The sequence below is a fragment of the Odocoileus virginianus genome, chromosome 3 (assembly GCF_023699985.2).
Source record: "Odocoileus virginianus isolate 20LAN1187 ecotype Illinois chromosome 3, Ovbor_1.2, whole genome shotgun sequence".
NCBI lineage: Eukaryota > Metazoa > Chordata > Mammalia > Artiodactyla > Cervidae > Odocoileus > Odocoileus virginianus.
Window position 1 is genome coordinate 19523776 of NC_069676.1, and position 26695 is coordinate 19550470.

General features: G+C 40.1%; 1 protein-coding gene across 2 annotated transcripts in view; it reads right to left on the reverse strand.

Moving 5' to 3' along the window:
• RAD50 (RAD50 double strand break repair protein) overlaps positions 1–26695 on the reverse strand; it is a 249957-nt gene that overhangs the window by 90899 nt on the left and 132363 nt on the right. The window contains exons 1-2 of one of the 2 annotated variants that reach the window (XM_070465047.1): positions 21015–21419; positions 18603–18686 (exon numbers count right to left, since the gene is read on the reverse strand). The exons of the other annotated variant lie outside the window; for it this stretch is intronic. Coding sequence (XP_070321148.1) covers positions 18603–18686; positions 21015–21143 — 213 coding nt within the window. The 5' untranslated portion in view covers positions 21144–21419. Of the gene's footprint in view, positions 1–18602; positions 18687–21014; positions 21420–26695 lie in introns of those variants that run through there. 2 annotated transcript variants of the gene reach the window in all.

Here is a 26695-nt window from a genome sequence, read left to right on the forward strand (position 1 = left end):
CTTTTCAAAAAATGGCAGAAGGAACACTTCCAAACTCATTTTCCGAGGCCACCATCACCCTGATACCAAAACCAAAAAAGAAAACCACAGGTCAATATCACTGATGAACATAGATGCAAAAATCCTCAACAAAATTTTAGCAAACAGATCAAAAACCTCATACAGCATGATCAAGTTGGGTTTATTCCAGGAATACAGGGATTCTTCAATATACACAAATCAATCAATGTGATAAACCATATTAATAAAGAGAAAGATAAAAACCATATGATAATCTCAACAGATGCAGAAAAAGCCTGTGACAAAATTCACCACTCATTTATGATTAAAACTCTTCAAAAAATGAGCATAGAAGGAAACTACATCAACACAGAAAAGGCCATATATAAGCCTACAGCAAACATTATTTTCAATGGTGAAAAACTGAAAGCACTCCCCCATAAGATCAGGAACAAGACAAGGGTGTCCACTTTGGCCACTATTATTCAACATAGTTCTAGAAGTCCTAGCTACAGCAATCAGAGAAGAAAAAGAAATAAAAGGAATCCAGGTTGGAAAAGAAGAAGGAAAGCTCTCACTGTGTACAGATGACATGACACTGTACATAGAAAACCCTAAAGATAGTATCAGAAAATTACTAGAGCTAATCAGTGAATTTAGCAAGATTGTAAGATACAAAATCAATACACAGAAATCACTTGCATTTCTATATACTAACAATGAAAAATCAGAAAAAGAAATTAAGGAATCAATCCCATTCACCATTGCAACAAAAAGAATTAAATATGTAGGAATAAACTTACCTAAGGAGACCAAAGAACTGTACACAGAAGATTATAAGACACTGCTGAAAGAAATCAAAGACAACATAAACAGATGGAGAGATATTCCATGTTCCTGGGTAAGAAGAATCAGTATTGTGAAAATGACAATACTGCCAAATGCAATCTACAGATTCAATGCAATCCCTCTCAAATTACCAATGGCATTTTTCACAGAACAAGAACAAAAAATTTCACAATTTATATGGAAACACAAAAGACCCCAAATAGCCAAAGCAGTCTTGAGAAAGAAGAGTGGAGCTGGAGGAATCAACTTTCGTGACTTCAGATTATACTACAAAGCTGTAGTCATCAAGACAGTATAGCACTGGCACAAAAACAGAAATATAGACCAATGGAACAAGACAGAAAGCCCAGAAATAAACCCATGCACCTACGGGTACCTTATTTTTGACAAAGGAGGCAAGAATATACAATGGGGCAATGACAGCCTCTGATAAATGGTGCTGGGAAAACTGGACAGCTACATGTCAAAGAATGAAATTAGAACACTTTCTAACACCATACACAAAGATAAACTCAAAATGGATTAAAGATCCAAATGGATTAAAGATCTAATGTAAGACCAGAAACTATAAAACTCTTAGAGGAAAACATAGGCAGAACACTCGATGACATAAATCATAGCAAGATCCTCTTATGACTCACCTCCTAGAGTAAGGGAAATAAAAACAAAAATTAAAGTGGGATCTGATTAAACTTAAAAGCTTTTGCACAGCAAAGCAAACTATAAGCAAGGTGAAAAGACAATCCTCAGAATGGGAGAAAATAATAGCACATGAAACAACTGACAAAGGGTTAATTTCCAAAATATACAAGCAGCTCATACAATTCAATGCTAGAAAGACAAACAACCCAATCAAAAAGTGGGGAAAAGACCTAAACAGACATTTCTCCAAAGAAGACATACAGATGGGTAATAAACACATGAAAAGATGCTCAATATCACTCATTAGAGAAATGCATATCAAAACCACAATGAGATATCACCTGACACCAGTCAGAATGGCCATCACCAAAGTCTACGAACAATAAATGCTGGAGAGGGTGTGGAGAAAAGGGAATGCTCTTGCACTGTTGGTGGGAATGTAAATTGATACAGTCACTATGGAAAATGGTATGGAGATTCCTTAAAATCTAGGAATAAAACCACCATATGACCCAGAAATCCCACTCCGAGGCATACACCCTGAGGAAACCAGGGCTGAAAAAGACACATGTATCCCACTGTTCATTGCTGCACTATTTACAATAGCTAGAACATGGGGACAACCTAGATGTCCATCAACAGATGAATGGATAAAGAAGTTGTGGTAGCTATCCACAATGGAATATTACTCAGCCATAAAAAGGAACACATTTGAGTCAGTTCTGATGAGGTGGATGAACCTAGAACCTATTATACAGAATAAGGTGAGTCATAAAGAAAGATAAATATTGTATTCTAATGTACATATATGGAATCTAGAAAAATGGTACTGAAAATTTTATTTACAGGGCAGCAATGGAGAAACAGACATAGAGAACATACTTATGGACATGGGGAGAGGGGAGGAGAGGGTGAGATGTATGAAAGAATAACATGGAAACTTACATTACCATATGTAAAACAGATAGCCAACAGGAATTTGCTGCATGGCTCAGGAAACTCAAACAGGGTCTCTGTATCAACCTAGAGGGGTGGGATGGGGAGGGAGATGGGAGGGAGGTTCAAAAGGGAGGGGATATATGTATACCTATGGCTGACTCATGTTGAGGTTTGACAGAAAACAAAATTCTATAAAGCAATTATCCTTCAATAAAAAAATAAAGAAAATAATGTGTATTCTGCCATTCACTGTTAGAATGGACTATAAAAGTCAATTAGATTAATTTGATTAATAGTGTTAAAGTTCTCCATGTCTTTCTGCTATTTTGTCTACTTTTTCTGTTTCTATACAGAGAGGGGCATTGAGATCTCCAACTGTAATTGTAGATTTTTCTGTATCTCCTTTAGTTCCATAGATTTTTTTTTTTTGCCTCTTTCATATCAAAGCTCTAAATCTAGAGTTGTTATATCCTCTTGATGAACTGATTCTTTTATCATCATCAAACATCACTTCTTACCTCAATAGCATTACTAGTTCTAAAGTATATTGTCTGATGTTAATATAGCCAATTCAGTTTTCTTTTTATTAGCTGGCATACTTTAGTAGATTTTCCATCCTTTTATGTTTAATTTATCTGTATTATTATATTTAAAAATACTGTTATTCCCTCTAAAAATTAACACAAATGAATGTATATGCAAAACAGAAATATACAGAAAACAAACGTGTGGATACCAAAGAGGAGGGGAAAAGAATAAACTAGGGATAAAAGATTAACAGATACAAGATACTACATACAAAATAGATAAGCAACAAGAATGCACAAGGAATTATACCCATTTTCTTGTAAAAACCTATAATGCAGTATAATCTGCAAAAATACTGAATCACTGCAACACCTGAAAGTAACACAAAAATGTCAATCAACTATACTTTAGGAAAAAAAACCTACTGGTATTCCTTTTTCTTTATTGGGGTCTTTTTGTAAGGGAATGCCAGAAAAACATTTACTTCTGCTTCATTGACTATGCTAAAGCATTTGTGTGGATCACAACAAACTGTGGAAAATTCCTTAAAGAGATGGGAATACCAGACCACCTTACCTGCCTCCTTAGAAACCTACGCGGGTCAAGAAGCAACAGTCAGAACTAGACATGGAACAACAGACTGCTTCAAAATTGGGAAAAGACTATGTCAAGGCTGTATACTGTCTCCTTGCTTATTTAACTTATATGCAGAGTACATCATGCAAAATGCCAGGCTGGATGAATCACAAGCTGGAATCAAGATTGCCAGAAGAAATATCAACAATTTCAGATACACACAGGATAACACTCTAATGGCAGAAAGCGAAGAAGAACTAAAGAGCCTCTTGATGAAAGTGAAAGAGGAGAGTGAAAAAGCTGGCTTAAAACTTAACATCCAAAAAACTAAGATCATGGCTTCTGGTCCCATCACTTCATGGCAAATAGAAGGGGGGAAAAGTTCAAGTAGTGACAGATTTTATTTTCTTGGGCTCCTACATCACTCTGGAAGGTGCCTGCAGCCATGAAATTAAGATACTTGCTCCTTGGAAGGAAAGCTAGAATCTCTATTCAGTTCACAATCCCACTTCTCTACACCAGTAGCTGTTCTCTGCTAGTCCTCACTGAATCTCGTTCTAAAACACATGCAGCTTAGTATCTGGCAAAAGACTCATGGGTTCCTTATGAAGATTTCTGGGGTCCCATCTCTACACAGCAATCCCACCCCTGAACCTTGCCTCACAATTTACAACCACCTCAGCAAACCCAAACTTCTTTGTTTCATCTGCCAAGTGACTACTGCTCTCTGTTGGGTTCTAATTCTATACACTGAAGTTTGCAAAGTGTCCCTAGGTAGAAAGCTAGAATAAATGTGTAGTCACCATATATATTTTTCTTTTCTCAGATATCACAACCCAGCATCTGTTGTCCAATGCCTGAAAGAGTTGATTCAAATATTTTTTTCCAGTCTTATAGCTGTTCATCTTAGGAACACAAGTATGACAGTCATTATTCTGTTGCAACCAAAATCACAAATCCCGGGTTTTGCCTTTTCAAAAAATCGTAGGTAACTTTTGTTGACCTTTTAATGACTGTTTAGCATAAATTTAACTTTCATATTCATGAATTGTTTAACAAATATTTTTTAGGCATTCATTAGCTTTCATGTGTTGTTTTGGTTCAAAAATGACACTTTTTCCTTTGGTGCATGGAAGACAGGGGTTAAACAAAAGGGTAGAAAAAGGAATGTTAAGCATCATCATAAGAGAAGTACAAGATGCTTTGAGAGCATAGAGTAAAGGCATCTAACTTATCTAGGAGAGTACTGGGAAGGTATTCTAAAGGAAATGAATATGTAACTTGAAACCTGACAGAGATAAGCAGGAGCAAGCAGATGACAAGATCTGAGACACTGAATGGCTAAAGTAATTTCAGAAAGTTTTCTGCAGAAAGAAGGGAAAAGGAAAGTAGAGACAGAAAATGGTTTCACTAATTAAAAGCTTTCTGAAACATGTTAAAAGAGTTTTGGACTTGAAGCAATGGAAAAATCATTAAAGAGTTTATTCCAGGGGAAAGGCATGCAGTAGGTAATGCATTTTAGAAGAATCATTTTGTCTTCAGGGTAAACAGACTGGACTGAGGCAAGATAAGAAACTGAGAGTAATCCAGGAGAAATTTAGATATAGACATCTTAGTGAGGAGGTAGCAAAAGATTAATATTCAGCTTTGCCCAGGGACTTGATCCTATTATTTCATCCCAAGGAAAGTAGCTGTTTTAGTCGCTAATTTGTGTCCAGCTCTTTGCAACCCCCATGGACTATAACCCGCCAGGCTTCTTTGTCCCTGGGATTCTCCAGGCAAGAATACCGGAGTGGGTTGCCATTTCCTTCTCCAGGGATCTTCCTGACCCAGGGATCGAACCTGGGTCTCCTGCATTGCAGGCAGTTTCTTTACTGACTGAGTTAGGAGGGAAGCCAAGGAAAGTAACTACTGAGATTTTAATCCATGGCAGTTAAAGGATTTTCACATCTATGTACCAGAAAATGAGTTAACTTGTTTATAATATGCCTTGTTAGTTACAAATAGCCTGGTTAGCCATATACATATTTTTTCTCCTGGCATCTATCTGTCAAGAATCAAAACAGTGACTGTATTAACAATTTAAAGAAGGGGTGTTCTGTAGCATTTCAAGCGCAACACTGTTGCTGATGCTCTTCAAAAAGGAGGGGCTTCCCTGGTGGCTCTCCCTCAGTAAAACTGAGGAATTTATTATGGTGGAGAAACATAAATTACACTTTAGAAGAATTTCTATCCAAAAGAAAAAAAATATAATAAGCCCTTCTCTTTCCAAACAATCTAGTTGTAAAACCATTAGATGGGGGAGAAGAAGGTACATGTGCATGCTAGCTGGAGGTGGGGGGACATGGTAGCTCAGCATGGAGCAGGCTGAAGGAGCTTGAGTAGGCTGACAAGGGTACGCACATGGACAGACAGCTTGGTCCAGGGTTTCCAAAGTCCAAGGGTGTCAATTCAAGCAGGCTAAAAGGGCATCTGTGAGAAGGGATGACCAAGCTCAGGAGAAGGGCAATGTCTGTCCTAGGGGAAGGCATAATGTGGGCATGCAGAGCCCGACAACACTGAGGAGGGAATCCACATGGGGCGGGAGAAGCCTGCTGGGACAATTCAGATGCCAGATTAGAGACGGCAACCCTACAAGAGGCCTCGTGGTAAAGAGTATTTGTGGCTGAGAAAGGTAAGCAAGGTGTTCATGGGTGGAAAGCAGGAGGCAGCCTAGCATGGAAAGTCAGAGCCCGAGCGGAATGGGAAACATCCACACGAGGGGGCCGGCATGAGGAGTTATAGCCCGAGAAGGATGAAGAGGGTTTGTACACAGGGGTGGGGGGCGGGTAGAGTTGGTCCAATATGGAGTGTTAAGAGTTCCGGTGCATTGAAAGGAGATTCATTACATATAAGGGGATTGATCAAATAAGTAAATCTATTGAGAACATAGTTAAAAAAAAATAAGAATATAGTAAATTCCTTGCCTCTTACTCGCCTCTTACTCCCTTCATTTTATTTACTAGGCAAACCCTCAACCTTGATTAAATCCAACTTTCCAACTCACTCAGTGTTTGCCACTGAGCAGCTAAAGAAACTGAAAAAACACAAACACAATGATTGCTCTCCCTATAAATTTTCACCCACAAACCTCAAGTGACCCCTTGACACCGTCGCGTAACCCTTTAACACTTCCCTAATCAAGTTACTCTGAAATAAAAACTATTTTTTCATTTTACTAGCCTCAATCATTCCCTTCTCCCACTCTCAGCTAATGATTTCACTTCCTTTTTCCACTGAGGCTACAGAAACAATCAGAAGGGAACTGATTCATCCTCTCACGGCTAAATTTACCATATACCTCTGCCTGCAGTCCTTTTACAATGCATAAACAATGTGCACTCTTGTTAGCTCCTTCAGTTGAGCAATGGATCTTATCTCTTCATGTCTACTCAAGGATTTTGCTCTATAATTGTCCCCTCCCTTAGATCAATTTCCCCCTCTATCCAGTGTCATTCCTATCAATTTATAAATGTTCTAGTATCTCCCACTTTTAGGAACACAATACATGGCCGCAAAATGGGATAAAGAAACTGCTGAGGAAATAAGCATCCAGAAAATTTATAGTATTAGCCAGAAGCAAAACAAACTTGATGAGATGCAGACAGAGAAATGAGCTTCTGAGGGTCCAGGTCAACTGAAGAGAGGCAAATTAGGTAGAAGAAGAATGGATGTACTCATGTAGCTGCAAGTTTGAAAGAAGTAGAGGAGAAAGGTGTGAAGTTAGGCAAATAAAGCAACATGGAAATCAAAGTACCTAAAAAGATAGAAACAACTGAACACAGGTAAGAAAAATTACTGGGAAAAACCAGAAAAACCCAGACATTTGTTTAAGATAAACAATATTAGGTGCAGGGTCAAATTAAAACAGGGAAATAGAAAGACAAGAGAAGTTGAAGATACAAGAGGGTGAGAGAAACCGAAATGTTGAGAAGAACATAGCATATTGGGAAAACTGAGGGGATGTGGGCAATTCAGGTGAGGGGAATAGCTCCACCCACAGTAGGAGGTGTGAGTGACTCAGGAGAGAAGAGTTGATGAACAAGTGTGGGTGGGAGCTCAGAACTGGAAAATGAGAGCAGCCAAAAAGCGGGTAATAAGTGAAGGGAACTAAACCACCAGAGCCAGAAGAACCACAGACAGGACATAAGCAGATAGCTGAGAAAAACAGCTCTAGAAAGATGAAAGCAATTGGAAAGGGGGTGGGTGATAGATGAGACTGGCAGAGATACTAGAGCATCAATCAACATGGAAACATCCAGAAAATACACACATATGTAAAAAAAAAACAGGAACAAAAGTCAAAAAAACTCTTCTTGATCCTGCATACCTTTTCAGTTATTGCCCCATCTCTTTCCACTTATAGTAAAACTCATGAAACAATTCTACATGTTTTACTTCCATACCTCCTGTTTTCTCAGATTACTAAAACTGGTTTTGTCAAGATCACCAATGACCTTCACATAGTCATATCTGCTTCTTGATTGAGCTATCGACATATCTGGCACAGCTGATGACTCCTCTTTCTTGTGACACTATTCTTTTGTCTTCTAAGATACCATTCTCTATTTTCCCTACTTTACTAGTTGTTTTTTCAGCATCTTTCGCTGGCTCCTCCTCTTTCTTATTTCTAAGTGCTAATATGCTCTAGGCTCAGGTCTTCTCTATATTCACTTCCTAGGAGATCCCATCAGGCTTTAAGACTAACGATATACATGTGTAAGTGTATGCATCAGATTCCTAATTTTAACTCAAACCTCCCCCCAGACATACTTTTATTTACCTACTGGACATCTCCTTTCAATATCTAACAAACGTAACAAACATCCCCAATTTACATGTGTTTTTCTTTTTCTCTTTTTAAACTATACCACTCGGTTTGCAGGATCTTAGTTCCCTGAGCAGGGACTGAACCCAGGAGTGGTGGGGGTGGGGGGAGCGGGGTGGTGGGCCCTAGCAATGAAAGCACCAAGTCCTAACCACTGGACTGCCTAGGAATTCCCATCCCAATTTATACATTTTAACCAGAGGCCCTCAAACCTCCTTTTCTAGAGTTTCCTCATTACTACTATTTTATCCATTTGCTAAAGTCAAAAAACTTGAAGTTCTGCTTGATGCTTCCATTTTTCTCATACACCACTACCCAAATCAGTAGCTAATTGGCTGGTTCTACCTTTAAAACATCCCAAATCCAAGCATTTGTCATATTTTCTACCACTACCACTTAATTAAGCCACCAATATTCCTCACCTGGATTACCACAAAATGCCCTTTATCAGTTTTCACCCTTCTACCCTCGCCATTTACAGACAGCCCTCTCAGCAGCTAGACTGATCACTTTAAATAAAGATCATGCCCTTTTCCTGCTTAAATCTTCCAATGGATTCCTATTTAAATTAGAACCCCAAATCCTACAGATCTAGACACTTCAACTATTCTAACTTAATTTTCTACTAGCCTTCCCCTGATTATTTTGCTCCTCCCCTTGTGATTCCTTGAACACACCAAATATGATCCTACCTCAAGGCCTCTGCACTTAGTATTAACACTGACTGGAATGTTCTTTCCTCAGACTTTAAAAGACCCACTCCCTGTTAAATGAATGAGTAAATATTTAGAGATAATTTGTTGCTATCAGAAAAGAGATTCTTCTTTTCTATAAAAAAGAATTTCAATAATGAAGCAGGAGGGACCTCCCTGGTGGTCCAGTGGTTAAGACTTCACATGTCCACTGCAGGAGGAATGGGTTCAATCCCTGGTTGGGGAACTAAGATCCCACATGGCACAGCCAGAAAAAGAAAAGAATGAGGCAGGAAAACAAGTTTGCAGACTATCAGAAGAGCTCAAAGGGAAAAGGGTGGTGGCTTGGACCAGGAAATCAGCAGAGATGAAATGAAGGGATATATTCTGGACATATTGTAGAAGAGTAGGTAAGAATTGCTTATGAATTAGAAACAAGATGAGATAAAGGAATCACTAAAAGAATGGCAAACAGGTTTCTGCATGAGCAAATGCACAGATGATATCATTTATTAAACTGCAGGGTGCTGAGGTAGTAACAGACTTGAGAATGTGAGAGGAATGGGGGAAAAGGGAACCAAGAGTTCTATTTTCAGTATGTTAAATTGGAGATGCCCATTAAATACTTAAACAACTGGACATATATGTCTATAGTTTAGGAAAGAAGTTAGGACTAAATATAATAATTGGGAATTCATCCACATGTAACTGTACAGGGAACCACTGACCCAAACTGCCTGTCAGGCCAGGCCCTACAGTAACCACCTGCTTGGGTTATCTTACAACAGTTCTTGGTAAAGAATGTGGAACTAACAAGCTACCACTAACCAGAAGAATTTGGGAAACATCAAAAGGAGAGAGGAGACATTAATCCATATGTCCTACCAAACTCCCAGAATCCTTCTCACTGGAATCTCTCCTGGATGAACAATGAGAACAGCACCAGGAAGGACCCTGAGTCAGAATGATTGGCCAGAGACAATCTGGAAGGTAACCCTATTATCATAAAACCTGAGACCACAAGTCACATGACAGAGCAGTTCTCCTGAGTTCCCTTACTCTGCTGCTCTTTGCCCAAGTACCCTTTCCCAATGAAGTCTCTTGCTTTTTCAGCACATGTCTCCTCAGACAATTCGCTTCTGAGTGTTAAACAAGAGCCCACTCTTGGGCCCTGAAAGAGGTCCCTCTTCCTGCAACATAACCAATACTTAAAGCTGTGAGAGTGAATAATATCATCCAAGAAGAGTCAGGCAAAAGTAGACTCATTAAAGGAGACTAAAGTATGGCCCATCAAAAAAGAGGTATGAGATTATGGTGTCATGAAAGCCAAGAGAGCAATGTTTTAAAAAAAGAGGAAAACCAATTATTAATACATCAAATCTGCAGAGAAAGTATTGAGAACTAGAAAATAACCATTCTGAGACTCTCCTGGTGGTCCAGTGGCTAAGACTGTGTGCTCCTAACACAGGGGACCCCGGCCAGGAAACTAGAACCCAGATGCCACAAGATATAAAAACAAAGATTCTGCATGTCACAAATAAAAAAAGAGAAGATCCCACATGCCACAAGATCAAAGACCCCAAGTGCCACCATGAAGACTTGCCACAGCTAAACAAATATTTTTTTTTAAAAGTTATCTGGCAATATGGAGATTACTGGTGACCTTAAAACAGCAGTTTTAGTGAGGGGAAAAAAGAAAATCTAAACAGAGTAGGTTGGGGAGAAAAGGGGAAGCAATAAAGTGAAAACAATGAGTACACATAACTCTTAAGAATTTTGGTATAAACAGAACAAAGAGTAGTAACCAGAGGCTGAACTGGAGTCAAGGGAGGGTTCGTCTGTTTGTAGACTGGAGCAACCAGGCCAAGTTTATCTGCTGATTTAAATGATACCCTAAAGAGGGAGAAACTGAATGCAGGAGGCAAAGACAACTGAAAGGCAAAATGCCTGACTTGACAAAAGCGACTGATATTGGATCTAGGTTCCAAGAGGACTTGATTGACCTTAAAACAAATGATAAAATACCCTTATTACAAAGGTGAAAACAGTATGGATATATATGCAGGGTAGTTTGGTAGATTTAATGATTGGAAATGAGGACTTTTCATCTGCTGCTGCTAAGTTGCATCAGTCGTGTCCGACTCTGTGTGACCCCATAGACGGCAGCCCACCAAGGCTCCCCCATCCCTGGGATTCTCCAGGCAAGAACACTGGAGTGGATTGCCATTTCCTTCTCCAATGCATGAAAGTGAAAGTAAAGTCGCTTAGTCGTGTCCGACTCTTAGTGACCCCGTGGACTGCAGCCTACCAGGCTCCTCCATCCATGGGATTTTCCAGGCAAGAGTACTGGAGTGGTGTCAGGAAGCATTTAACAAGAGACTTCCTGTGTGCTGTTTTGGATCTGTCAGGAACCCTCTGGCCCTTATTAATTCCTGAATATTCAGGAATTAAGAGGAGAGGCACGCCTTTCCCGGGGCTGAGGAATCCAGGCATTTCTCATTACGGTGATAAGTACCCTCTTCCTTTTTATGAGCCATATGGTAAAAGGTGATTGTTTGCAACTCTCTCTTTGATAGGGATCCTCTTATGTTTTGTAAGTCTGGAATTTTAATCTTTATTTTTGCTGAGAATAACCACCTTGTAAAACAGTATATATGCACACACCATGTTGATTAAAACACCTTTGCTCCATCAGAGCTTGGGTCCCTGTGTCTTTCTCTCTCTTTCTGGCTAATTCCTGGGAGCGCGGAGGCCTGCTGAGCTCCCTTTCTTGCCCGGGCTTCTAAGCCCCTCTCGAGAAGGCGCACTGTGCCTTCATCCACTCGAGAGGGCGCCTGGTGCCCACGTGCAGCAGCGCGAGCCCTAAGAACAGGGCTCTATTGGCTTTCCGCATAAACCAGGGGATATCAGCCTCTTTCTCTCTCTCACTTTCTTATCTTCGACTCCGGACCACCAGGTTCCAGTCCATTAAAGGACCAACAAGAGTGGGGTGATATTGCCTTCTCCTCTTTTCATCTGATTCCTTCTATGTTCTCAAGAAAACACAAGGCAAGATCATCCATCAGTTGAAAAGAGTACATTTTAAGAGAAGGTATGAAATAATCATTGTAGAAAAGGCTCAGTAAATGTAGTAAAAGATTTACTATTTCTAAAGAAAAATTAATTCCTTTATTGAGAACAATTAAATCATACTAAGGATAATTAGTAACACTAGGAATACACAAAAGAAGTATACAGAAAAGGTCTTAATGACCTGGACAACCACGATGGTGTGATCATTCACCCAGAGCCAGACATTCTGTAGTGCAAAGTCAAGTGGGCCAGAGGAAGCATCACTACAAACAAACCTAGTGGAGGTGATGGAATTAGAGCTGAGCTATTTCAGATTCTAAAAGATGATGCTGTGAAAGTGCTGCATTCAGTATGCCAGCAAATTTGGAAAACTCAGCAGTGGCCACAGGACTGACAAAGGTCAGTTTTCATACCGGTCCCAAAGAAAGGCAATGCCAAAGAATGTTCAACATGCAGCACAACTGCACTCATTTCACACGCTAGCAAAGTAATGCTCAAAATTCTCCAAGATAGGCTTCCAACAGTATATGAACCGAGAACTTCTAGATGTTCAAGCTGGATTTAGAAAAGGCAGAGGAACAAGAGACAAATTGCCAACATCAGTTGGATCATAGAAAAAGCAAGAGAATTCCAGAAAAACATCTACTTCTGCTTCACTGACTATGCTAAAGCCTTTGTGTGGATCACAACAAACTGTGGAAAATTCCTTAAAGAAATGGGAATACCAGACCACCTTACCTGAGAAACCTGTATGCAGGTCAAGAAACAACAGTTAGAACCAGACATGGAACAATGAACTGGTTCAAAATTGGGAAAAGAGTAAGTCAAGGTTGTACATTGTCACCCTGCTTATTTAACATATACAGAGTATATCATGTGCAATGCCAGGTTGGATGAACACAAGCTGGAATCAAGACTGCCAAGAGAAATATCAATAACCTCAGATATGCAGATGACACCACCCTTATGGCAGAAAGCGAAGAGGAACTAAAGAACCTCTTGATGAAAGTGAAAGGAGAGTGAAAAAACTGGTTTAAAACTCAACATTGAAAAAACTAAGATCATGGCATCTGGCCCCGTCACTTCATGGCAAATAGATGGGGAAACAATGGAAACTGTGACAGCGTTCATTTTCCTGGGCTCCAAAATCACTGCAGATGGTGACTGCAGCCATGAAATTAAAAGATGCTTGCTCCTTGGAAGAAATGCTATGACAAACACAGCATACTAAAAAGCAGAGACATTACTTTGCCAACAAAGATTTGTATAGTCAAAGTTATGGGTTTTCCAGTAATCATGTACGGATGTGAGAGCTGGACCATAAAGAAAGCTGAGCGAAGAAGAATTGATGCTTTTGAACTGTGGTGTTGGAGAAGACTCTTGAGAGTCCCTTGGACTGCAAGGAGATACAACCAGTCCATCCTAAGGGAGATCAGTCCTGAATATTCACTGGAAGGACTGATGTTGAAGCTCCAATACTTTGGCCACCTGATGTGAAGAACTGACTCATTGGAAAAGACCCTGACGCTGGCAAAGTCTGAAGGCAGGAGAAGGAGATGACAGAGGATAAGATGGTTGGATGGCATCACCAACTCAATAGACATGAGTTTGAGCAAGCTCTGGGAGATGGTGAAGGACACGGAAGCCTGGCATGCTGCAGTTCATGGGGTCACAAAGAGTCGGATACGACTGAGCAACTGACCACCACCACTAGGAAACTGAGCTGAGTGCCTTGTGGATAATAATTTCCCTTAAAGATAAGGATCAGTACAAAACAAAGTCAGACAATCCGGGATATACTGGGTTGTACCTAAGACAAATTCTTAACTTCTTACTTATGATCTTAATAATACTGTTAGCTATATTATTTTTTTACATTGCCTGTTTTACAAGATTGTCATTTCTTGCATTACCAACGTGTAACTGAGTCTCCAACAAAAATATATAGTTCTATATGAAGTCAATGATTAGAACAGTGGAACTCTTCCATGAATAAGAAGCTACAAGAGGGAATCTTTTCCTAGACCCTAAGAGCCTAGTAATTAATACAGGTGGTATAGAGACTTATGGCTACTGTTAATAAGGCATAGTCCAATAATAGCTCATTGAGCAGCCTAGCAACAAAATTTCACCAGACCCAGGAATGAGCATTCCGAGCACCATGGGATGAAATGGTTATAAAAGGGCCCTTTTTATGACCATAAAATTTATGACCATAAAGGGGCCCTGACAACTGGAGACTGGCACTTGCCACCTACCACTGCAGGTTGCTGGCAAGGATTAAATCATGAGCTGCTGTAGCTTCTGACCTTTGACATCCCCTAAAAGACGTTCAGGTTGGAGATCAGTAATGAGGCACTCACTCTGTGCTCTGGGAAAAACTGACAAAACAGGTCTTCAGATAGTTAGATATTGAGATTTTACAAGCCCAAATTCTCGCATCTTCTCATACCTAGAGAGGTACTAACATCATTAATGGCAGCATTTGCTTTGGCTATTAAGGAGAAAACTACAATTAAAAGTCAAAATGGAGTAACTATGCTTCAGACATCCAAGGCACTACTAAGTGACACTTAGTACTGGGTGTGATTTCAGACAAGTCCTTATACTGTTGAGAACTTAAGTTTTCTGAGTGGTGTCAGTCTTGAGATGCCACCAGTCATGCTAAGAGCTGGCAACTACAACCTTACTTTTTAAGTCTCCTCTTGTAACTATTACATTTCTAGATATTAAAATTGCTTTACAAAATAACAAAGAGAGACATGTATGATGATCAACAGCTTATATTATTTATGTGTTAATATCACATCAAAGGTTAAAACCTAGTTAGATTAAAATAGACAACTGGCTACCTGGCTACAAGTCTCCCCAAAGCACTAGGTCCAGATTGGATTTCAGGCTTACTTTCCTGAGAGGAAATGAGATCTATTTTGCCTATTAATGTCAGGTTGTCCAACCAACTGAGTCTTTAACACCCACATCAAATCACACTGGGCTAACAGAAGCAGACATCAAAAATATGTAAGATCACGCCAAATGGCTTCATCCCTTCTGATAGAGTAACCCCAATACTGACTCCATCTGGACTAGGATCAAAATTGCTACCATATATAACCTGGTTCTTACTCCTGCTTGGGTCCCTGGTTATAATAGTTCATTTATTGGTTTTTGGCCCCTGCCTTTTTAATCTACTTGTTAAGTTTGTCTCTTCCAGATTACAGTAGTTTCATATCAAGATAATGGCAATGCAGAGATGCCAGCCACTCCTCAGAACAGATCCTGCTGATGTAACGAGAGGTCATCCTGAGCCCCTTAGTGAGACAGGGTGAGAGCTCTGTGACCCCAACTAGGTAGGCTTACAAGTCCCATGCCAGTCCAAAAGACAGACCTTCATGCTTTATCCTCCCAATAAAGATTTCTTGGGGTTCACGTCTCTCGGGGAGTTTGAGACAGGACATAGATGGGCCCCAGGCCGAGCAGCTTGAGTTTGTTCCCTGTGGACAGATACTCCAAGATGAAAATAATAGCAGAAGTGAGGAGGACCTGAGCCCTGCCCAGATAGAGACCACATATTTCTTATTCTTGAGGTCAAGGAGATGTTCCCAACAACAGAAAGGCTCCTAAGGGGCCAAAAAGAAGGGGGAACCACCCCATGGTAGAGGATGTCAACCTGCCCATAGGCCTCTTCACTAGAATCCACCTTGGCTGAGAAATGTACACTCACACAGGAGAGGACCTTGAGTTAAATCAAATACAGTCTCAGAACCAGGCAAAGTAATATGACTGGCCAGAGGAAACCTGGAAGAAACGCCCCATATAAGTGATTCAAACTACCTCCAAGGCATGATTCTCTGAGTCTGCTCATGTCAGTCTATTCATACATACCCTTTTTCTTTCAAATAAACACTTTACATGTTTCACTACTTTCTGTCTCTGTGGAGATTCTTTTCTACAAAACCAATGGGCCAGGGCCTTGTCACTGCACACTGGCCTTTGTCACCGTCCACTGGCCCTGACGGTCTAGAGTCTAGGATTCAGTGCTATATCGCAGCCTGACTTCAGTCTTTGGCCACGGAGCCAATATCCTGCTTCAAGCCACTGCAGGCTAAGACTGCCTGAGATCATTTTCATAATCAGAGTTATCTTTAGCCATATAAAAGTGGAAATAATTTAAAAGACTATCAACAGTGGGTCAGTTAAATAAGCTAGAGAATATAAACTCAATTGAATGCTATTAGGTAATTCAAAATAATGAAACAAAAGTACATATATTTTAATGTATCTACAGGTGGCACAGTGGTAAAGAATCCATCTGCCAAGCAGGAGACACTGGTTTGTTTCCTGGGTTGGGAAGATCCCTGGGAGAAGGCAACCCACTCCAGTATTCTTGTCTGGGAAATCCCATGGACAGAGGAGTCTGGAGGGCTACAGTTCATGGGGCCAGAAGAGTTGGACATGACTTAGCAACTAAAAAAACAGCAACAAAAATATCACAAAATAAATACTTGATTTGTACAATGGTAAAATAAAATTCTATTGATGTATTAAAATATTTATGTGAGTGTATTTATATACACACAGAGGGTTTTTTTTTTTTTTTTTAATAAAGACACAAAAAAGCCTGGAAGAAATACACAACAAACTCTTGGGGAGCGGGGGTAATAAGAGGCACAGGACCTCACTACACATACACCAAAGAAAAACCTACTTAGGGAAGAGACATAAACTAGGAGTTTGGGATTAGCAGATACACAGTACTATATATAAGATAAGCAAGAGCGATTTAACACAGGCAACAATATTCTATAGCTTGTAATAACCTATAATGGAAAATAATCTTAAAAAATATATGCATATCACTGAATCACTTTTCTGTATACCTAAAACTAACACAATATTGTGAATCAACTATACTGCAACAATAAAAAGGAAAAACTATAAGCCAAAATGTATATAGAAAAGTCTATGTCCTAAATACACACTAATAGTTAAAATACCATAATTCAAAGATTCATACACAGACTTTCAGCATGGCACATTTTAATGAAAAACTAAAAGCAAGACTAAATATAAGAAAATGATGCAATCATTAAAAATGCTCATAAAAGGTTACATATTTTAAAATAAAATATTTCAGACAAAGAAAGTACAAAAATTAAAAAAGCACCCATGTACATAAACACAAGAGAATATTACTCAGCCTTCAAAAAGAATGCATTGAATCAGTTCTAATGAGATGGATGAAACTGGAGCCTATTAGACAGACTGAAGTTAAGTCAGAAAGAAAAACACCAATATAGTATACTAACGCATATGTATGGAATTTAGAGAGATAGTAACGATGACCTTATACGCGAGACAGCAAAAGAGACACAGATGTAAAGAACACTCTTTTGGACTCCGTGGGAGAAGGTGAGGGTGGGATGATTTGAGAGAGTAGTATTGAAATGTGTATATTATCATATGTAAAGCAGATCGCCAGTCCAGGTTCAATGCATGAGACAGGGTGCTCAGGGCTGGTGCACTGGGATGACTCTGGGGGATGGGATGGGGAGGGAGGTTGGGAGGGATGTTCTGGATGGGGAACACATGTGCAGCTGTGGCTGACTCATGTCGATGTATGGCAAAAACCACTATAATATTGTAAAGTAATTAGCCTCCAATTAAAATAAATAAATTAATAAAAAAATAAATAAAAAGCACCCATGTACCAAACACCCAGACTAAGAATTTAATACAGTTTTTAATAACACAGGACTTTATGATGTTAGATGGAAAAAAATCTCAGAATACAAAATTAGGAGTATGACTTCAGCTACTTAAGACAGTACGTAAAGGAGAAGAAACACATGAAAATGTCAACAATGGGTATCACTCACTGACTGTACATGACTTTTATATCTCGTATTTTTCCATTGCCAAGTTTTCTACAATGAGCTATCACTTTTCTCACTATAAAAATTTTATTAAAAAAATGTTTCTGGAGTAGGAAATGGCAATGCACTCCAGTATTTTTGCCTGGAAAATCCCATGGACAGAGGAGCCTGGTAAGCCGCAGTCCATGGGGTTGCAAAGAGTTGAATGTAGCTGAACACACACATACAAAACAGAAACAGACTCACAGACACAGATAACAGACTTGTGGTTGTCAAGGAGAAGGCGGAGGGATGGACTGGGAGTTTGGAGTTAGTAGATGCAAACTATTACATTTAGCGTGGATACACAACAAGGTCCAACTCTATAGCACAGGGAACTATATTCAATATCCTATAATAAACCATGATGGAAAAGAATATGAAAAAGAATATATATAACTGAATCACTTTGCTATGCAGAAATTAACACAACACAATTAACACAAATTAACATAATCAAATCAACTATACCTCAGTAAAATTAAAAAACAAAAGAAAAAAATGCTTCACTGGCATCGTTACCTTGGGATCATGAACAAATGTATTTCCTTTGGTTCCAGGAGGAAAATCTCCAGTACAAATATATTTTAGACATTCAATGATGGTCTAAAGAAATATAAAGTTATATTATTTACTTATTAGAAAACTGCAGAATTTAACCATAAAATGTTAATTCATTATAAATGTTTATAAAAGATAAAAGACTATAAAAGATATGATTAGGTAAATTTTGATATTATAAAACCTGACCTATAAATATAGAAGAGCTACATAATTAAGATGGTATACTGAAATAAAAAATAATCATTATTTTGGGAGGAAAATGTTCTATTTCTAATTAAAATTAAACTAAGTTTTTAATAACAATGGCTTAAACAGCTCACCATAGCTGAATACACTATATTGTATAAATGAAATTTACTGAGAGTGAAACTTAAATGTTCTCTCACACACTCTCTCTCACACACACACACACACACACACACACACACACACACACGGATAACTATGAGGCTGATACCCTGCAGGGCCCTGTGGGGCTCCTGGGCACAAGGACTTTCTGTGTTCCCCATTTCTTTGATTATAGGAAGCAGCCTTCATTCACCCTCCATGACCTTCCCTGAGTTCCAAAGGGTAGATTCAAGCAATAAGGTTATTTTAGGGAAGGGAGGGGATGTAGGGAAGGGAGGGGATGAGACCAGAGAGACAGCCAAGAGCAGCCTTGAGGCAAGGTCCTGTTTCCCTATCAACAGATACACACAATATCTTTGAGCTACTTTGCAGATACCAAAATTCACTCCAGGTGGGATGCTGCCCAGGGCATGCAGCCAGACCCCAGAGTAATTACACCTGAGGGCTGATGATGCTGATTCCTACTTACCTCACCTTCAGAAGAATGGCCACAAGCTAATCATGCTCTGTTACTATAAAACTTGTCACTATATTCCCCATTTGGGGACACATGGTCTGGAGGGCATGAGCCCACTGTGTCCCCCTTTCCGTGGCAAAGCAATAAAGCTACCTTTTTCTGCTTCACCCAACACTGTCTCCAAGATTTAATTTGGCAACGTTGTACAGAGAAGCTGAGCTTTCTGGTTCAAGGTGATAGATGTGTTAATTAACTAGAATAGGAGAAACCTTTTGGGAAAAACATGTTTGTCAAATCACCACGATGTATACTTTAAATGTATACTTTAAAGAGCCTACAATGTATATGTATACAATGTATATGTATACTCCAATAAGGCTGAAATTTTTTTAAAAGCTGAAACAAAACAAATGGCTAGTATCAACCTTATTATGTGACAGGTACTGTACTAGCCACTTTTACATACATTAAGCATTTAATTCTCACATTAACCCTAGGCCATAGAAACTATTTTTAACATCCATTTTATAAATGAGAAAACTAAGGCAAAGAACATTTAGGTCACTTTTGCCCAGTCACACAACTAATAAATGGAGAAGCAAAAAAAAAAAAAATTCTGTATTCAAGCAGCTAGGGCTCATAAACACTAAACATACTAATCTCTCTATCAGTAAAACACTTAATATAGTGCTTAGGTACATAAAAAAGCATTCAGTAAATAATATTTTTACATAAACAAATAGACAAGAGTCTGGCATTAAACTCTCAACACTAAACCTCGTCTTTCTCTCTGCTTTTCGCTTCTTCTCCCTGTTACAATGGTTATCACCTTGCTTTTCTCAAACCACCTTTTCAGACCAGAGAGCCTCTGAGTTACACTTCTCTCATAATTGTATACCATTCCAGGGCTCAACTCAAATTTCTAAGTATTTCCAGGGTTTTAAAGTCACAGTATATCTGCTGTGCTCTAACCTTTATTTGAACTAGGTGAGAGCATCCCAACAACAAAAGTTTCCCAATTTAACCAAGCCCCAATGGATGTTTCATTTTAAAACTGTTATTTATCTAGTCATTATGCTGAGTCGGGATAGTCAGTTTTCTTAAAGTCATACATCTATATTTATATTTTATAACTTAAAAAAAAAAATCCCGAACGGAGACAACTACCAGGAAATGAATGCTATGCCATGAGAATAAAGAGAATTAAGAAAACATCTATCTATCTATCTATCTATATATATATATATAAAAGTTCCTGTGGGGCTGTGAGTTCGGTAAGCTCACGCAGATAGCTCCCGGCCTCTCGGGATTCTCAAGAAAACCTTGTCCACTGGGCAGCACTGGACGTGAGTCTGGGAGGCGCCTCAGGCGCCAGAGACCTGAAGGCCAAACCAAGCCACGCTCCTGGATACGGAAGTCAGCTGGAGACCCAGGTGTACCCTGGGGCCCCAGGAGCTGAGTCATACTGACTCCTCTCACCCTGGAGTTCCGAACTCTGCAGATATTCTCCAGATTTGTAACACGTGGCGACTCATAAACTGAAGGCGGCTCCTTAGAGGACTTACCGTTTTCCCCGCCCCATTGGGTCCAACCAAAATTGTAAGGGGACTGAAGAAAGTGATAATTTGTTTATCTTTATCCTCTATTCCAAAACTCCGCACGCCCTGAATGCTCATCTTTTCGATCCGGGACATGTTTGCAAACGTTTCTTTTCTCAACAGCTGGGGTCTAGATCCCGGGGCCCACCAAAGTTTAGCAGCGAGACCGGAGCACAGCAAGAACGGGTCGTAAGGACTGCAGCGTCCCGGAAGGCTTGGGCTGGAACCGTCCCTCCCACATGGGCTTCCTTCCCTGCTGCAGGACGAGAGCGGGGGTGGGGGCCAGCCCGGGGCTGCCCGCCAGCACACCCAGGCCCAGGCAGCCCGAGACCGAGGCACTCACAGACTCCCGCCTTGGCTGCGCCGCGGGTCAGGTGGGTCGCTGCGCCGGCGCGCGTTTACGCCACAGGCGCGGGGCACGCCGGGAAGTCGGAAGCTAGGTGCGCGCGCAGATTTACAGCCTGAGAAGGTCGCGTGCCAGGTCTTTTTGAAAGCGGCTTGTGTCTCCTAGCTGCGGACCGAGGGAGGCGGGGCGAGAGGGAGGGGAGGAGGCGGGGCAGGGGTGAGGCAGCACTCAGTTCAGTTTAGTCGCTCAGTCGTGTCCTACTCTTTGGGACTCCATGGACTGTAGCAGGCCAGGCTTCCCTGTCCATCACCAACTCCCGGAGCTTGCTCAAACTCATGTCCATTGAGTAGGTGATGCAATCCAGCCATCTCATTCTCTGTCGTCCCCTTCTACTCCTGCACTCAATCTTTCCCAGCATCAGGGTCGTTTCTAATGAGTCAGTTCTTCGCCTTAGGTGGCCGAACTATTGGAGTTTCAGTTTCAGCGTCAGTCCTTCCAATAAATAGTCAGGATTGATTTCCTTTAGGATTGACTGGTTTGATCTTGCAGTCCAAGGGACTCTCAAGAGTCTTCTCCAAAGCACAGTTCAAAAGCATCGATTCTTTGGGCTCAGCTTTCTTTATAGTCCAACTCTCACCTCCATACATGACTACTGGAAAAACCATAACTTTGACTAGATGGACCTTTGTTGACAAAGTAGTATCTTTGCTTTTTAATATGCTGTGTTTATCATAGCTTTTCTTCCAAGGAGCAAGCGTCATTTAATTTCAAGCCTGCACTCACCATCTGCAGTGATTTTGGAGCCCCCCAAAATAGTCTGTCACTGTTTCCATTGTTTCCCCATGTATTTGCCATGAAGTAATGGGACCAGATGCCATTATCTTAGTTTTTTGAATGTTGAGTTTTAAGCCAAATTTTTCACTCTCCTTTTTCACTTTAATCAAGAGCCTCTTTAGTTCTTTGCTTTCTGCCATAAGGGTGGTGTTATCTGCTGAGGTTATTGATGTTTCTCCCAGCAATCTTGATTCCAGCTTCTGCTTCATCCAGTCTGACATTTAGCATGCCGTACTCTGCATATAAGTTAAATAAGCAGAGTGACAATATACAGTCTTGACGTACTTCTTTCCAGATTTGGAACTAGGCTGTTCTTTCATGTCTGGTTCTAACTGTTGCTTCTTGACCTGCACACAGATTTCTCAGGAGGCAGGTAAGGTAGTCTGGTATTCCCATCTCTGTAAGAATTTGCCACATTTTGTTGTGATCCACATAGTCAAAGGCTTTAAGGTAGTCAATAAAGTAGAAGTAGATGTTTTTCTGGAATTCTCTTGCTTTTTCGATGATCCAACGAATGCTGGCAATTTGATCTCTGGTTCCTCTGCCTTTTCTAAATCCAGCTTGAACATCTGGAAGTTCACAGTTCATGTACTGTTGAAGCCAGGTTTGGAGAATTTTAGCATTTCTTTGCTAGCTAGTGTGAGATGAGTGCAATTGTGTGGCAGTTTGAACATTCTTTGGCATCGCCTTTCTTTGGGATTGGAATGAAAGCTGACCTTTCCCAGTCCTGTGGCCACTGCTGGGTTTCCCAAATTTGCTGGCATATTGAGTGTAGTGCTTTAACAGCATCATCTTTTAGGATTTGAAATAGCTCCACTGGCTTTATTTGTCGTGATGCTTCTTAAGGCCCACTTGACTTTGCATTCCAGGATATCTGGCTCTAGGTGAGTGATCACACCATCGTGATTATCTGGGTCATGAAGATCTTTTGTATAGTTCTTCTGTGTATTCTTGCCACCTCTTCTTAATATCTTCTGCTTCTGTTAGGTCCATACCATTTCTGTCCATTATTTGCTCATCTTTGTATGAAATGTTCCCTGGGCATGTCTAATTTTCTTGAAGAGATCTCTAGTCTTTCCCATTCTGTTGGTTGCCTCTCTTTATTTGCATTGATCACTGAGGAAGACTTTCTTATCTTTCCGAGCTATTCTTTGTAACTCTGCATTCAAATGGGTATAGCTTTCCTTTTCTCCTTTTCCTTTAGCTTCTCTTCTTTTCTCAACTATTTGTAAGGCCTCCTCAAACAACCATTTTGCCTTTTTGCATTTCTTTTTCTTGGGGGTGGTCTTGATCACTGCCTCCTGTACAGTGTCACGAACCTCTGTCCATAGTTCTTCAGGCACTCTATCAGATCTAATCCCTTGAATCTATTTGTCACTTCCATAAGCCTCTTGTCCTTTATCCATGAGGGCAGACAGAATGAAAACCACAATCACTGAAAACTAATCAAACTGATCACATGGACTACAGCCTTATGTAACTCAATGAAACTATGAGCCATGCCATGTAGGGCCACCCAAGACGGACAGGTCATGGTGGAGAGTTCTGACAAAATGTGGTCCACTGGAGAAGGGAATGGCAAACCACTTCAATATTTTTGCCTTGAGAACCCCATGAACAGTATGAAAAGGCAAAAAGGTAGGACACTGAAAGGTGAACTCCCCAGGTTCGTTAGTGCCCAATATGCTACTGAGAAGAGTGGAGCAATAATTCTAGAAAGAATGAAGAGAAGGAAGCAAAGTGAAAACAACACCCAGTTGTAGATGTGACTGCTGATGGAAGTAAAGTCCGATGCTGTAAAGAACAATATTGCTGAGGAACCTGGAATGTTAGGTCCATGAATCAAGGAAAATTGGAAGTGGTCGAATAGGAGATGGCAAGAGTAAACCCTGACATTTTAGGAATCAGTGAGCTAAAATGGACTGGAATGGGCAAATTTAATTCAGATGACCATTATATGTACCACTGTGGGCAAGAATCCCTTAGAGGAAATGGAGTAGCCCTCATAGTCAACAAAAGGGTCTGAAGTGCAGTACTTGGGTGCAGTCTCAAAAATGACAGAATGGTCTCTGTCCATTTCCAAGGCAAACCATTCAATATCACAGTAATCTAAGGCTATGCCCCAACCGGTACTGCTGAAGAAGCTGTAGTTGAACAGTTCTATGAACTACAAGACCTTCTATAACTAACACCCCCAAAAAGATGTCCTTCTTCTTATAGGGGAGTAGAATGCAAAAGTAGGAAGTTGAGAGATACCTGGAGTAAGAGGCAAATTTACCCTTGGAATACAAAATGAAGCAGGGCAAAGGCTAACAGAGTTTTGCCAAGAGACTGCACTGGTCATAGCAAACACCCTCTTCCAACAACACAGGAGAAGACACTACACATGGACATCAACAGATGACCAATACTGAAATCAGATTGATTATATTTGCAGCCACGGAGAAGCTCTATACAGTCGGCAAAAACAAGACTGGGTGCTGACTGTGGCTCAGATCATGAACTCCTTATTGCCAAATTCAGACTGAAATTGAAGAAAGTAGGGAAAACCACTAAGCCATTCAGGTATGACCTAAATCAGATCCCTTATGATTATACAGAGGCAGCACTGAGAGACACTAACACTAAGAGTTGCAAAGACTTGAGATGGCCAGGGATTCCCAAAGTGTGATCATGTGATCTCGGGACACCTGGAGTGGAGTGGGAGGGCGTGGTGTCCGTTTCTCAGTGGCCATTAGTGTACTGTGTTTTCTAGTAATCACGTAATGTTGGAGACACCATCAAAATGATGGCTGATGGACTGTATGCATGTATATTCTTGTGATTTTTTAAAAACTCAAATTTAGCTCCAAATTGAGTGAATATTAATAATTATAACTCACATAAAAGCTGTTTTGGATCCTCAGTAGTTTCAACAAGTGCAGACAGGAATTTAATACGAAAAAATTGTATACTATTGTAGACCAAAAGCTGTTATAAGACTCTGTGTGTGCGTGTGTTTGCACTCAGCCAGTCAGTTGTGTCCCACTCTTTGTGATCCCATGAACTGTATCCTGCCAAGCTCCCGTTTCCATGGAATTTTCCAGGCAAGAACACTGGCGTGGGTTGCCATTTCCTTCTCCAGGGGATCTTCCAGACCCATGGATCAAAACCTATGTCTCCTGCAACTCCTGCACCTGCAGGCAAATTCTTTACTCTTGAGCCACCTGGGAAGCCCATGTTATAAGACTATAAAATTACACAAATATGTGAAGGAAGTCCACTTTTATAAGCAAAACTAATTGATGTTGTTTGGGCGGGGGCTCTAAAGAGCTCTGGTGCCATAGTCCTTTATGTCTCAGTGCAAAGAAGAATTCATCCAGAGCTAAGTGATAAAAAGTGATTTATTAGAATAGGACACTTGTGAGGCTTACAAGCTGGCAAGTGAGCGATGCTGCACCCTGAGAATTTACTGGGCTACAGTTTTATAATCAAAGGGAAAATGCAGAGGGGAAGAAGGGTTTCTTTGTCTTTCTTGACTAGATGTCATGCTTCCATCATCAGTTCCTTCTCCAGATTGAGCAGGGGAGTTTTCTTGTCCCTACTGGGTCAAGCTAGTTCCACAAATTATTGTTGTCTGTGTGTGCAGAGAGCATGTTGTAGGGAATCTTTAACTTTCTGAGCTCACTGGGCAGTATGTGGATCTCATGTCACAATTATTTCATTGTTTTGGGGCACGTCGCGTGCTTCTGCTGCATGGTTTTGCTGCTAAGAAAACCTGCTTGGTTTTGTGGTTAAGCAAACCTGTTTTCTTGAGTAATCATCAACTTACGTACCTATCATTAGCATACATATTTTTTTCTACTTACCATCCCCTAGTGGGATTAGCTCTTTAATTACCTACTTTGTCCCTTCACTCTGTCCCTATCATAAGTACCACCACAAGAAAGGAATAGACACCTTTAAAATAAGAGGTTTTGTTATGCAAGATGAATACTGTACACCATCATGGGTATTTTTAACAACACTATATTATATACTTAAAAATTTGCCTAGATGGTAGATCTTGTGTTAACTATTCTTATCACACACACACACAAATATAATAGAAAATAAAATAAGATGAGAAGAAACTTTTGGAGGTGATGGATATACCAAAAGGCATTGAATATTTGGACAACCAGACATTATATGTCTCCTGCTGTGGTCTTAATATGAAGTAGCCCACATTACCTTTTATGAATTTAGATTAAGAAAAAATTTAACTTGAATCTTTAGCACCTTTAGATTAAGCTTCCAGTTTATAAAAAGTATTAACTAATAACAACACAGGGATGAAAGAGGCAAATCTGGAAGGCAGAATGTGTTACAAGACATTGCCCCAGACTCTCAGATTAGTGTCATTAAAACAAGGGGTTTTGTAGATTCTATAAGACTGTGGAAAACTTGAGCCAAAAAAATAATCAGAGAAGTAAAAACAAGCAGAAAC